At 50.6% G+C, this 13768-nt stretch overlaps 1 protein-coding gene across 1 annotated transcript in view; it reads left to right on the top strand.

Moving 5' to 3' along the window:
• The first annotated feature begins 5179 nt into the window (after nt 1-5179).
• TRABD2B (TraB domain containing 2B) overlaps nt 5180-13768 on the top strand; it is a 230764-nt gene continuing 222175 nt past the window's right edge. The window contains exons 1-2 of the mRNA XM_050749640.1: nt 5180-5877; nt 7991-8554. Coding sequence (XP_050605597.1) covers nt 5776-5877; nt 7991-8554 — 666 coding nt within the window. The 5' untranslated portion in view covers nt 5180-5775. The remainder of the gene's footprint in view (nt 5878-7990; nt 8555-13768) is intronic.

Raw genomic sequence — 13768 nt, 5'->3', positions numbered from 1 at the left:
GTAAACGCATTTTAACTTACCACCTACCCATGTTTTGTCTTGTTCAGAAATGGCAAGTATCCAGAGGGCAGGACTATACTCCTTCCTGCCTAAGACACCACAGTTCATATGGGGACCCAGCAAATATTCGTTGAGTTAACACAGTCAGTGCCTCTCATTGCTGTTATATCCCTGAGGCTGCACACAGCCAGTCTGGTACCTGGTATGTCAGCCACCCTCAACCAGCACCCACAATTTATGCAGAGCAAGCTCAGGGGATTATCTCCTCTGAATGGCAGGATGAAGGGCTTTCCAAGATAATGCATAGTCCTTCCTGGTGCAGTCTGATTTCTGAGTCTCCCCAACAGTTCTCCTCCATTCTGCCTCTCCGCCTTCATGTTGACAATCCCTGTATGTGCCAAGTACTTGCAGTCCCATGCCTTTGCACATTCAGTTCCTACTGCCTGACCTTCCCTTCTTCCTCCTCCCTGTTCAACTCCTGCTCATCTTTAAAAATCAACTCAAACATGACCTTCCCAGCAAAGACCTATGCTGATCTCCTTTCTCTTAAGGCTGACTTCGTTGCTCCTTTTGTCCCCTCTATTTGTTTCCCAAAGCCCCGTTTGTTTGCATCTCCGTTCTCCTCACTGGATTGCAAGCTCCCTAAGAACAAAACCCTGGACTGATTCCTGTGTACTCTCTACTCCCCCACTGGGCAGGCCCACATAGGGTTTTTTGTTTTTAATGAATGCCATATTATATGGCAATTTCAATCCTTTGTTGCACTTTTGTGACTATGTGCCTATTTTCCCATTGCCAGGAGAAAATGCCCTTTTCTGAATTAGTTTCTGCACTTTTTCACTTTTTCTGTTTTTTTTTTTTTTTTTTTTTTTTTTTGAGACAGAGTCTCTCTCTGTCACCCAGGCTGGAGTACAGTGGTGCGATCTCAGCTCACTGCAACCTATGCCTCCCGAGTTCAAGAGATTCTCCTGCCTCAGCCTCCCGAGTAGCTGGAATTGCAGGTGCCTGCCAGTACGCCCAGCTAATTTTTTGTATTTTTAGTAGAGACGGGTTTTCACCGTGTTGGCCAGGCTGGTCTCAAACTCCTGACCTCATGTTTCACCTGCCTTGGCCTCCCAGTGTGCTGGGATTACAGGCGTGAGCCACTGCACCTGGTCCTTTTTCTGGCTCTTTCCACTACTCTAGACTGTCTTAAGCACTGCCAACCTCTTGCTCCTAAAGTCAGCTGTCCTTCTCTCCCATGCCCCATGTACTTCCCTCCCACGGCCCATGTCGTTCCATCATCAGATTAACTGCCAACTCAGGTAAGGGAATCGGGGAGAGGGTGTGGAGGGGATAGAGCCTGAGGGTGGGTAGGAAGGAGCAGGACCAGGATAGGAGTCAGAGCTGGAAGTCAGGCCAGGCTAGGCCCATTTGAAAATGCCAGTGTGGCCAACGACCAGGGCAATGGCCTTGCAGGAGGGCAGCCCTCAGGCCCAGAGCAAAGCTCCTCCTGTCAGTGGACTGCCGCAGGGGAGCCTCTCACCTCCCTCCCTGAGAGACGCTCTGTAGCAGCACTGGGCTCCTGGATCTGCTCAGGAGGCAGACTTTGTTGGTTTAGTTCCGCTACAAGGCTTTCTGCTCCTGCCCCAGCTGTTACAGCCTTCAATTCCTGGTACCAATTTGATTGAACAACTTAATTAAAATGCAATAAAAGGAAAGTGAGCCAGATGTGCCCCAGCGGAGAGGAGGCAAGCTCTGAGTCCCCTGACTCTCTCTTGAGCCCTGTGCTCTTCCCCATCCTGCCTAAAGGCTCTAAGCAGGCTGTGACCAAGGGGCTCAGAACTCCACTGTTAGGTATAGAGGCTCCTAAAGGTGACCTGCTCCACAAACTTCTTCATACTGATGACATGAAACCTCAGTTCTTACTCAGGTCCAGAGAGAACAAGTGAATTACCCAAAGATGCCTCGTGAGATGTTAGCAGAAGCAGGATAAGTCTCCAGGACTGAGGACTATCATCATCCAGGGTTTCTCACACTACACAATGTGGGAGGAAAAAAATGGTTTGAAAATACTGAGACCCTTGCTCTTGAGTCTTGAGGAACACTCTCTCCTGAGGCCCCAAACTTATTTATTTGGTAACAGCTTTATGGAGACATAATTCACATACCCTATAATCCGCCCATTTAAAATGTGATTCAATGGTTTTTAATATATTCACAGAGTTGTGCAACCATCACCATTCTAGAATATTTTCATTACTCCAAAAGGAAACCCAGTACCCTCCAGTTATGGCCCCACCATTGTCCCCATTTTTCCTAGCCTTAGGCAACCACCAATCTACTTTCCGCCTTGCTATGTATTTGCCTATTCTGAACATTTCATACAAATAGAATAATATATGTCCTCTTGCAACTGGCTTCATTTGGCATAATGTTTTCAAGATTGATTTATGCTATCCTGGAAATAGCATGTATCGGTACTTCATTTTGTTTTATGGCCAAATAATATTCCATCATGTGACTATAACATGTTTTTAAAATGTATATATTTAAGGCAAATGATATGATATTTTTATATATCACATTTTGTTAATTTATTCATAAGTTGATGAACATTTCGGTTGTTTCCACCTTTCAGTTATTACAAATAACGCTGCTATCACAGTTTACATAGAGTATTTTGGGTGGATGAATGTCTTCAGTTCTCTTGTGTATATATCCAGGAATAGAAAAATCTATTTATTCTTGCAGCTCATTAAGAATATCAGTAACAATACTGGTGAAGATCTTAAGACATTATTGCACACATTGACTCACAGAAAGTGAGGGGGACAGGAAACTGGCTGGGGAAAGAGAGGCACAGAGAAGCTAACTGTTCTGCCCTGGTCACAGTCACCACGTGTACCATGGAGGAGGAAGTCATAGCTGACACTCATGAAAATTAGCCAACACAACTTTTATAATTTTAGGAAAAAAGATACCAGGGAATCTTTGTTTACAATACAGGAAGGGAAGGTTTCCAAAATCCACACACATATTTACACACCATTATTTTAAATTGATCAGGCTCTTTCTTATTCACTATCTGATTTCTATCTTCTAATTCTCCAACGAGGACCCATGTCCCTCCCTCCAGTGGAATTGAGCTCTCACCTCCCCTCATCCTTACCAGCAGAGTGGTGACTTCGTAAGGAGTTTTGGAGCTCCGGAAAGTGGAGGCTCTTTAAAGGCATCTCTTGTCAGAGCTGCAGGTCTCAGAGCTGTGTGTGTGGGAAGCATGGTGCTGTCCTGTGCTCTCATACGTACCATCTGGGCACTCTAGCCTGCTCGGTGTCTGTCACCAAGTGTGTGTATAGCTAAGAAGCTGAGGTTGCTCCAGACACCCAGTAAACTGAACCATATGAAATTGCCAACATGCATTCACTTGTAACTTACAAAAGTGGCAACTTCATGTGGCACATGAGGGTCAACCTGCCAGTCTCTGGTGTCCCCTTCTTTCCTTCCTGTGTTCCTCCCAACCTCCCAGATCCTGTGCTCTGGAAAACCTTTCTGACCCTCCGGCCCTGCTTGGTCTTTCTCACTCAGCCTTCTGGTGTGGCCACTTTCTAGCTGCTCAATCTGGTACCTGCAGGCATGAGTGGGAGAAGTGGGGAGAACACTGGGCTGGGAGTCAGGAGACCGAGGCTTGGGCTCTGGCTCCCCCCTCACTATTTGTCCACTGGTCTCCCTGCCTCCAACTTGCCCCCTCCAATTCATGCCCCCGATGAGCACAGATCTACTCTAGCCACCTTAAACTTCAAATCTTGCAGTAACTTCCTATCACCTGATACCTAGAACTGACAGACTCCCCAGCCTGGCCGGAAGACACAGGTTCAGCTCCTGCCACTTGCTTTTTGCTGCAGCCATGGGTAACTACTTGGAGTGCTCTCACACTGCTATGCCTTGGCACCTGCTCTTCCACTTGGAAGGCGTGTGCACCTCTTTCTCTAAGCCACCTCTGATTTATTTTTCAAAACCATCTCCCAGGCATCTTCCCTGGGCCTCTGGGCTGTGTTAGGAGCTCTCCTCTCTGCTCCCATTTCCTTGTGCTTCTGTCTCTCCTGGCCCTCATCATCTGTATTTTAATGGCTTGTTTGCATATCTGTCCCTGTCTGTCTCCTTCTCTAGGCTGTGGGCGGGCTCCTGACAGTATCACTTAATTCATCCGTCAATACCTGTTGTCAGAATAGGAACAAACTCTCCTTTAACAGAACCAAGCAGGGGTGCCTGTGCCTCCCTTTCTCCATTTGCTGGAAACAACTCAGAAGCTTAGATCTTGCGCCCTGGCTTTCTCTAAGTCTCATGTGCCTCTTGAGGACGAATAGGTTGGTTTAAGGGGTCTTTCAAGTCTTGTGGTCTAAGACACTGCGGTATCAATCCTCACTCTTCCAGAGACAGGCACAGGGATACTGCGTGGGTCCAAGGACATAGATAAGAGGGGATTTACTTAAATGGAAGATTCCAAGGAATTTTGGGGATTTCTTTTTCTTTTCTTTTTCAGTTGGTGTTTGCAGAGCACCTACCAAGCTCATCCCAGCGCTACGCATGTCATAAAGTTGTACACAGCAGCTTTCTGAATTTCGAGAGACTGCTACCTCCCCAGTCCAACTTCTGTCCCTCTCGCTGTTCGCTCCTGCCAGGATCTGCGGGAGGGACGCTTTGGGCGAGGCTGGTCCCCAAATCTGTCGCTGCCACCCAGTCCGCTTCTGCCGCTGAGCCCGCGGAGGTTGGCCGAGCCGGTCATTAGCCCGGGCGCCCTCTGGCGGTCTCACGGCGAAGCTGTGGCCCGGTCGCGCCAGGCGATGGGAAGGGGGAGGGATGGGGGAGGAGGCGCGGGCAGGGGAGGAGAGGAAAAAGTTGCGCTGGGAAGTTTGGAAAGTTGAGAAGTGGCTGCTGCGGGCTTCGCCTCCCTCCGCGCGTGTGAGGGAGCGAGCGAGGGAGCCAGAGAGGAGCGAGCGAGCGCCTGCCATGCCCATCAGACCCCGCCTCGCCGCGCCCGGGCGCGGAGCTAGCCCCGACTCCCTGCCGCCCGGCCCGGCCCGGCCCGGCGCGGCCCGGGTCCCCCGCCCCCGCGCCCCCCGCGCCAGGTCCTCCCCTCCCCCGCCTCAGCGGCCCCAGCCCCCCGCCCGGCCCGGCTCCGCGCCGCTCTCCCGCCCTCCTCTCTCCCTCTCTCCCGGCCGCGGAGCAGCATGGCGGAGCCCGGGCAGCGGCCGCGCGGCCGCCCGCCGCCCCTCTGAGCCGGACTCGGGGGCAGCCGGCCGCCCCAGAGCCGCCCCCGACCCCTGCCGCGCCCTCCGCCGCACTTGTCCCACTGCGCGCCTCCTGGAGCGCCGCGCACCCCTGGGACCCTTGCGCGCCCCGGGCGCCCAGCATAGCCCAGGGACCCCCGCGCACCCCAGGTTCTCGGTTCTGCCCCAGGAACCCCGCGCGCCCCTGAACCCCGACGCAGCTCCGGGACCCCGCGCGCCCCCGGACCCCAACACGCCCTCAGCACCTGGGGGCTCAGCCAGCGAGGTTGAGCGCCCGGGGGCGGGGCCCAGCCCTAGAGGGTCCCTGTCTTCCAACAGACGGAGCCCCGCCCCAGAGAAACCCCCAGGTTCGACAGGGACAGTCAGCCACGCCCCAGAGGGCGACCAGCATCCTGTGGCTGGAGCCCAGTGCTCCAGAGGAAACTCCGTGCCCAACTGGGGACTCCCCGCCCCGCTGAGGGGCGCCGCCCGGGAGGGTCCCCCTCGCCCCGCGGGCCGCGGCAGGATGCACGCCGCCCTGGCGGGGCCGCTGCTCGCCGCCCTCCTCGCCACCGCTCGCGCCCGCCCGCAGCCCCCTGACGGAGGACAGTGCCGGCCGCCCGGATCGGTGAGCGAGCGCCTTCCCAGCCACTCTCCCGCCTACCTGGGTATTCCAGTCCCATGGGACGATGGTTTGGGTACTGCTTCCGCACCCACCTTAGCCCACCCGCTCCACCTCTACCCGCCGGGCGCAGCCTCGGGCGCCCTTCCTTCGCTCCTGCCTGCCCCGGCTCCAGCTCCAAGCCAGGAGCGAGAAGGGGCGCTCCCTCTCTGGTTCCTTCTCCACACGCTGCGGCTCTCGGGCTCTCCCCTTGACTTGTGGTCCTGCTTGGACGCTTCCTCTCTCTGTGCCCCTTTTTGTCTCTCCTTTCTCATGTTTTTTTTTTCTCTCTCTCTCTTTACACTTCTCGTCTCTCTGCCCGTTTCTGACTGTGTCTTTCTAGCATTCCTTGCTCTTCTCTTGACTTCTATCGAACCTTTTGCTCTCCCATTCACACACTCTGCCCCCTCCCAGGCTTCCCTCTTTCTCCCTGCCCTCCCACTCTGACCTAAGACAAACTTTCTCCCTGTTGCTGGTTCTCACCTCCATCTCTGCGGTCCAGGCTTCCACCACCTACTCTCCCAAGCGTCCATATTTCATGAAAAGGGGGAAGATTTCAGAGGAGAGGAAAAGGCAATGCCAGGACGTACTGGCCTAATATTTCCTGGGGTCAAGTAATTACTGGTTCTCCTAATTTTCCTTCCAAAACAAAGAACCTCTTTATTTCCTTCAGTATCTTTCCCTCTAAGTGTAAATTAATGCATTGACAGTAACCCTGAATTGGAGGCCAGGAGACCGTAGGGTCTGGCTGCTGTCGGTGTGCTGCCTGTCAGCCCGGAATTCGCTGACCCTGGGCAAGGTGCACCTCCAACGGCCTGCCTTGTGCACAAACAAGGAGCTCGTTGGCTGGCTGGGCTCTCAGTCTATCGCCAACATGCTGGGATTTACAATTTTGGATAGTTAGTAAAGTAATGTACTGTTCTCCCACAAGCTACCCATCCCAACACATACTTTTCATTTGTGCTAGAATCAGACAGGAAAATGTTATGAGTTGGTCTAAAGCTTGCAAGTGGTCAGTGGGCACTCCAGGGATTTTTCTGGATGGAAAATGGCTTTGCCTAAGAGAAATGACAGTCCCCTTCTCATGCCCTTTATGCCCAACCCTGACTTGGATCTGTAGAAAGGACCCCTGTCTGCATACCTCTCCTCAGCTCCTACACACACGCGCGCGCACACACACACACTCCCCAAAGTCAGAGCTTAGGTCATAGAAAATGACAAACAACTGGGGTTGGAGATCAGGTATACATTTTTAGGGGAGGAGCCTGGAAAGTACCCAGAATATGTACATTTCTTGGGACTAATTGTAATGGAATCCTTTCCTCCCAAGCCAGATTCTGAAACTTGACTTGGCCTTGCAAGATTTTAAAGCACTTTCTCATCTATGGTCTCAGCTGGTGGAGCAAAGTAGCCGACACCCCAGACCTGCCCTCCAAAAAGAAAAGTGTATTCACCGTGATGAATGTGAAGTAGCTGTTTAAATAGGTGTGCTATTTTTAATAGGTGTTCTGCTTTCAAAGTGCTCTTGGCATATATCTTCTAATGGTTGGATTTAAAAGTTACATGACTTCCTCCCTTCTTGCCAGAGCAGGACTCTTGGTCCCCCTTTCCCCACCCTCCACATGAAACACCACCGGTGAAGGTTTGACTTGGCCAAGCATGAATATTCTCAGGTGGTGTGGCAGTCCTTGGCACTCATGGCAATTGCTAATCATGAGAGTTTCCCTTCATTGCCGACTTCCTCTGTGCCTGGCACTGGTCTGAGAGCTTAATATACATATATTGTATCTTTTAATCTTCCCAACAACCCCTGAGGTAGTTGCTTTCACCCCCATTTTATAGATGAGGAAACGGAGCCTGTGGGAAGTGAAATGATTCACTCAAGATCATACATCTAAGACAGGGCAAAGCTAGGTTTTCAATGTGGGTCTTTCAGGCTCCAAAGCCCTGGCTCTTTACCATGGCCTGTGTATGGTCTCTGCCTCCCATCCCCACCTCCCTCTGCACCTCCCTCTGGGCTACCCTGACTCTACTCTGTTGCCTTCGGCCTCACTGCCTTGCCTCTCCTCTACTCCTGCAGCAGAGGGACTTGAACTCCTTCCTGTGGACGATTCGTCGTGATCCGCCGGCCTACCTGTTTGGCACGATCCACGTCCCCTACACCCGTGTCTGGGACTTCATCCCGGACAACTCCAAGGCAGCCTTCCAGGCTAGCGCCCATGTCTACTTTGAGCTGGACCTGACAGACCCCTACACCATCTCGGCCCTGGCCAGCTGCCAGCTGCTGCCGCACGGGGAAAACCTGCAGGATGTGCTGCCTCGCGAGCTTTACTGGCGCTTGAAGCGCCACCTGGACTACGTCAAGCTGATGATGCCCTCCTGGATGACGCCCGCTCAGCGGGGCAGGGGGCTCTATGCTGACTACCTATTCAATGCCATCGCGGGCAACTGGGAGCGCAAGAGGCCCGTCTGGGTGATGCTCATGGTGAACTCGCTCACCGAGAGGGACGTGCGCTTCCGCGGGGTGCCCGTGCTCGACCTCTACCTGGCCCAGCAGGCTGAGAAGATGAAGAAGACCACAGGGGCTGTGGAGCAGGTGGAGGAGCAGTGCCATCCCCTCAACAACGGGCTCAACTTCTCCCAGGTAGGCATGCAGGGCCCCAGGCTGGAGCTGACAGCCCAGGGCGCCTGAGTCCTCTTCTCCGATTGTCTTTCTTCTCCGACGGGGAGCGGGAGGCAGCCAGAGTCAGGTCCTTTTTCTGGAAGGAGAGGTTCTTTTGGGCTGCAAGGCAGCACTTGGCTGCTCTGGTAGTATCAGTTGAGAGTGGTGTGTACTGGAATTTGGGGTAAGAGTCTGAGTGTTTGCTTCTATTGCAGCAGTATTACATGTTGGGGATGTACACTCCTCACCTGCTGTGCTTGCCTGGGCAGAAAGAATTTCCCTCAGAGCATCAGAGTGATCAAAAACAAAAAGAGGGGCTTCTGGTGTGTGTCAGGCCTTCCTGAGGCCATGGAGGCTGTCTTGAGGCTGGTGTGTGGACAGTGCCCGAGAAAACAAGAGGAAGGCATAGCTCCCGGGGCTGAGCCGACAAGGAGTTGCCCGGGACCTGGCAACAGTAGAGTGCTGCTTGCCATTTGAGGTTAAGCACCATCAGTTTCCCAGCTCTGTGCAAAGCTCTAAGTGACCCTCAGACCGCCTCCCTAAGGCCAGGAGAAAGTCAGCCAGGACAGTTTTAAGGTTAATAATTTCAGAGAAGTGTGTTCACTTAAAGGTTGACAGTCCTGATTTCTGAACCTCGGAAGTAGGAGAAAAGGGAAGGGCTTAAGAGGTTTAAAGTCTCTGGCTGCCAGAGATCTGATACAGCAAAATGTCATTAAAAGCCCTGTCTCCATGGACAGAGGTCACTTGCTACTCACTGGCCCCAAACTCAACTCTGAGACCCTGGGAAAAATGAGTTCACATCTGTGTCTTGAGAACGGGACTGTCAATCCCAGGATGGGGACTCCTTCAAGGAGGCCCCAAGATGGGGCTTGGGCCAATTTCCTGAGTGAGGCATGGCTCAGAGACATGCTGCCCATTAAGGAGAGAGCCTCATAAATTGACTGGACCAGAAACTACCACTGGAATCAGACCTGCTTGCTGCCCCGGAGATGTTGCAAGCTCTTCACCAGGGAAACAGCGGCAGAAACTGATCCCCTTTCCAAGATCTCTGGCCTTTGTTTTTCCAAGGGAAATGCAATATTGTCCCTGGGGAGGTAAGAAGCCAGATTGATTTGCCGGCCAAATGAAAGGCGGGTTTGTCGGTTCTCCTGCTGGCTCTCCCATAATTGTGGAGTCCTTACCCAGAGGGCCCCAGTGGCAGGAGCATTGGGGCAGTTAGTCACGCCCTGCAGGGTTCTGACTACGCCTGACTCCTTCTCCACGGGGGAAAATCCTGTGTATTCTCTGGCCCAGTGCTGATTCCTCTGAACATAGCCGCTTTCTCCCTCTGAAGTGACTTTTCCCTTGCCAGCCTCGGGAGCTGATATTATCTGTGTCGGGACCCCCGGCGCTCACCGCCCATCTCATTTCGGAGGCAGGTTTGTGGGAGGCCTCTCTGTTCAGAGGCCTAGGTCTGGCCTCGATATCTTTTTTAGAGGTGAGGTATCCACCATCGCTCTCAACACCCTCTTTGCACCAACCACAGAGGAATCCGACAAAGGCTGAAGGGAGCACACACAAACTCTGGCTAAGCAGCCCCTAGCTTTAATCTATCTCTCTTAAAACAACAAAACTATCTTTCTTTGGGGTCTGGAAACACTGCTGTTTAACCAAATGATGGCTTTGGTAGGGTGAAAGCATTTGCTAGAAAGTGTGTGTGAGGTTATGTTTTAGGAAAAGTTACTGAGAGCCGTTCATCGGCCGGGAGGGAGCCTGCTGACAGTCTCCAAAGCTCATGCTTGAAGATCAAACAGACTTCAATCTCTGTTTCAAAAATGTGCCCACCCGTCACCAGCCTGGGCCCACTCTTGACATTGTTTTTGGGTCCAGCTCCTCAAAAGAGCTGCAGAAAGCAAGTCCCGCACAAAAGAAAACAGAACTCCCCTTAGTTCCTTAATCTCCATACCCTTCACCACCTGCCTGAGTGTCCAATCATGCCAATTTGTCCTGTTATCATTTTGTAGGGAGGCGATGAAATCTCTCCTCCATCCCCTTGGGCAGCCTTGGACTAAATGGGAAGGGTGGGATTCTGGAGCCTAGGCAGATGAGGTCATTAGGGATCCAAAAATTCAAAATCAGAAATGCAACAGCCTTCTCAGTAAAATTGCATGCACGCGTGCACAGTTTGATATGAACATCTGTGATGCATTAGTGTACTGAAATATCTGTTAAGTGCATCAGATTTTTATTTTTTCTTTCCTTGCAGCATTACTGTTATTGCAAAATATTTGGGTTGGGGGGGCAGTGAGAGAAGAAGGCAGGAAAAAATAAGGCTTAAAAGAGTGTCTTTTTGTTAAGATCTGGATTTTAGTATTAATATTGTTTTTAAAATTTTTGTAATTTTTTCTGGACAGAAATAGCATAATTTTGCTTGTTGAATGGAGAAAGAAAGCTTAAGTTTTGGAACCCTGGAAAAAGCTTCTTCCACCCTTGCACAGCTTGGGAGATCAGGTCTATTGTTAGGTTTTGGTGTTTGATTTCAAAATAAACTGAGGGTGCTAGACCCAACATCTCCATGACTTTGCTATGTGACCTTGGGCAAGTCACTTCCTCTCTCTGGGCCCTGTTTTCTGGGTCTGTGAAATGAGACACTGAGATGAGGTCATCGTTCAAGCTCCTTCCAGCCCTGACATTCCATAGGATGATTCTAATCAATTCCACGTGCCAGGCACCCTGCAGGAGGCTCCACACGCTTTTCCATTGCATTGAATTCTCATAACAATCCTATGGCTTTCTAAGGTGGGCATCCAGAAATGTTGAATGACTTGCCCAAGGTCACATAGCTAATAAGGAACAGAGCCAGTCAGCCTGACTCTGTATGAAGGACAGTGTTCTCCCGGCTTCCACACACTGTTTCTCTAGACTTCCTCCTGTTTAGGTATTTGATATCTTCCGTAATCATTCCTTAGTTCTTTCTTCTGTTTCTCTCTCCCCTTTTGAACTTGAGGGCTTAACATTTTATTTCTTGGAAAATTTATACTTGTAGAGATATTATTTCTTTCGGCTATGAGGCTGGTGGTGAGGCAGGTCTCTAAAGGTTTTCTTGATGTGTTATAGACAGCTTGGCACAGTGGGCTGGAGATAGCAGACTTGCTTCCAGGTGTCTGTCCCAGCCTCAACAGTAAAACCAATGACTTGTATAAAATCTTGGACAAGACTTGGTGTGCCCATCCATCCCATGGGGCAGTAATTACCAGTCTTTCAAAGTTGAGCTTGTTTTGTGGGGACATGAGAAGATACTACCTGTGGGAGGTTGTTGATGGGTTAAAACGACTACCTGGATGTTGGTTTTGTGCATGGCAAACAGTCTAGGCTGGCTTCTGGGCAGGGAAAGAGGAAGGCTACATGGGAAGTTGCCACTCCCAGCAGCCATATCCACTCTTTACCCCTTGCTGAACATAGTAAAGTTGGAGTATTAGGAGGTGGTGAGCCCCTGCCCTCGGGGGCCCCAGGATGCCTAAGTCTCGAGTCCAGATCTTATGACAAGCTTGAGACCTGCAGATTTCTATCAGCTCTGCCTGCTGCCTCCAGGGACTGGTACCAGCTGCCACAACTTCTACCTCTAGGGGACCTGAGTCGTCCCCTTCAACTCCCTGCATGGCAGAGGTGGAGACACTGGATGAGACCTCTAAGTTGCATGGTCCTCTCTCTGAGGTGTAATAAGAAAACAAGGACTCTGCTATTCTGTACTTTACCAAGCACGCGACCATTACCCATCTAATATGTGTAGTGCCTGAACACTGAAGCATGCCTGCCAAAGGTGTGCAGAATGTTTGTAAAATTCTACAAGTCCCTCACAATACCATTTATTGAGTTTTGTCTCTATTCAGGGTGCTGCATTAGACCTCATAATTACATTATCTCCAATCCTCACAGAGATGCAACAAGGTTTATTATCGTATTTATTTTTAAGACCATAAATTGAGACCTGAAAAGGTGAAGTCATTTGGCTGTGGATTACACAGACAGGCCAAGTGGACTCAGTGTTCAAACTCAGGTGAGTCCATTGCCACAACCCCTGCTTTTCCAGTGTCTGAAAAATGATCTGGTTTTTATTAGATGACATTTCTGCTGAATGTGTGTGTGTGTGTGTGTGTGTGTGTGTGTGTGCTGGAATGGTGGTAGATCATCATTTTTTACTGAAAAAGAAAGAGAGAGAGAGAATTGAAAAGTGCTGGAACTGATTTTCTCCTTGGCTTATAAATCGGATCTCAAGGTGATTCTAAAATAGGAGTTCTCAAAGACATTCTGGGCATCAGCTACTCCCCTGGAATATGTCCCCAACTTTCTAAGCGACCCCTGTGAAGACATACACATACCCCCACCGCCAATATAGGCTAAGCCTGCAGAGTTGAATAAAGATCTCTTTGGTTTATAGTCAGAGCTCCTATGTCTATACCCTGGGGGCCAGCAGGTATTAGTAAATACTCAGTAAATATTTGGAGCATGAATGAATTAATGAGCAAATGGTCAGAAATCATGATGTGACCATCCCTGATTCCGTTCCACCATGCAGCACCATTGAACTGATTCTGTTCCCCCATGCAGCACCATTGAACTGATTCTGTTCCACCATGCAGCACCATTGGACTGATTCCGTTCCACCATGCAGCACCATTGAACTGATTCTGTTCCCCCATGCAGCACCATTGAACTGATTCTGTTCCCCCATGCAGCACCATTGAACTGATTCTGTTCCCCCATGCAGCAAGCACCATTGGACTGATTCTGTTCCACCATGCAGCACCATTGGACTGATTCTGTTCCCCCATGCAGCACCATTGGACTGATTCTGTTCCCCCATGCAGCAAGCACCATTGGACTGATTCTGTTCCACCATGCAGCACTATTAAACTGATTCTGTTCCACCATGCAGCACGGTTGAAGAAATGAACAATGAAGAAAAGTATAAATCAAAGTGAGGAGCTCCCCTCTGAACTTTGAAAGTTCCCTTCCATCCTATAAGGACATAAAATGTCAAAATTATCATGTAGGCTGCTACAGCAAAATACCTTACAGTGGGTAATTTATAAACAACAGAAATTATGGCTCACAGTTCTGGAGGCTGGGAAGTTCAAGATCAAGGTACCAGCAGATTGTGTGTCTGGTGAGGGCCTGTTTCTCATAGATGATGCCTTCTGTGTGTTTACATAGTGG

Source organism: Macaca thibetana, chromosome 1 (genome assembly GCF_024542745.1).
Source record: "Macaca thibetana thibetana isolate TM-01 chromosome 1, ASM2454274v1, whole genome shotgun sequence".
Classification (NCBI taxonomy): Eukaryota; Metazoa; Chordata; class Mammalia; order Primates; family Cercopithecidae; genus Macaca; species Macaca thibetana.
Note: the sequence above shows the minus strand (reverse complement) of the source record. Positions and strands in the feature narration are given on the sequence as shown.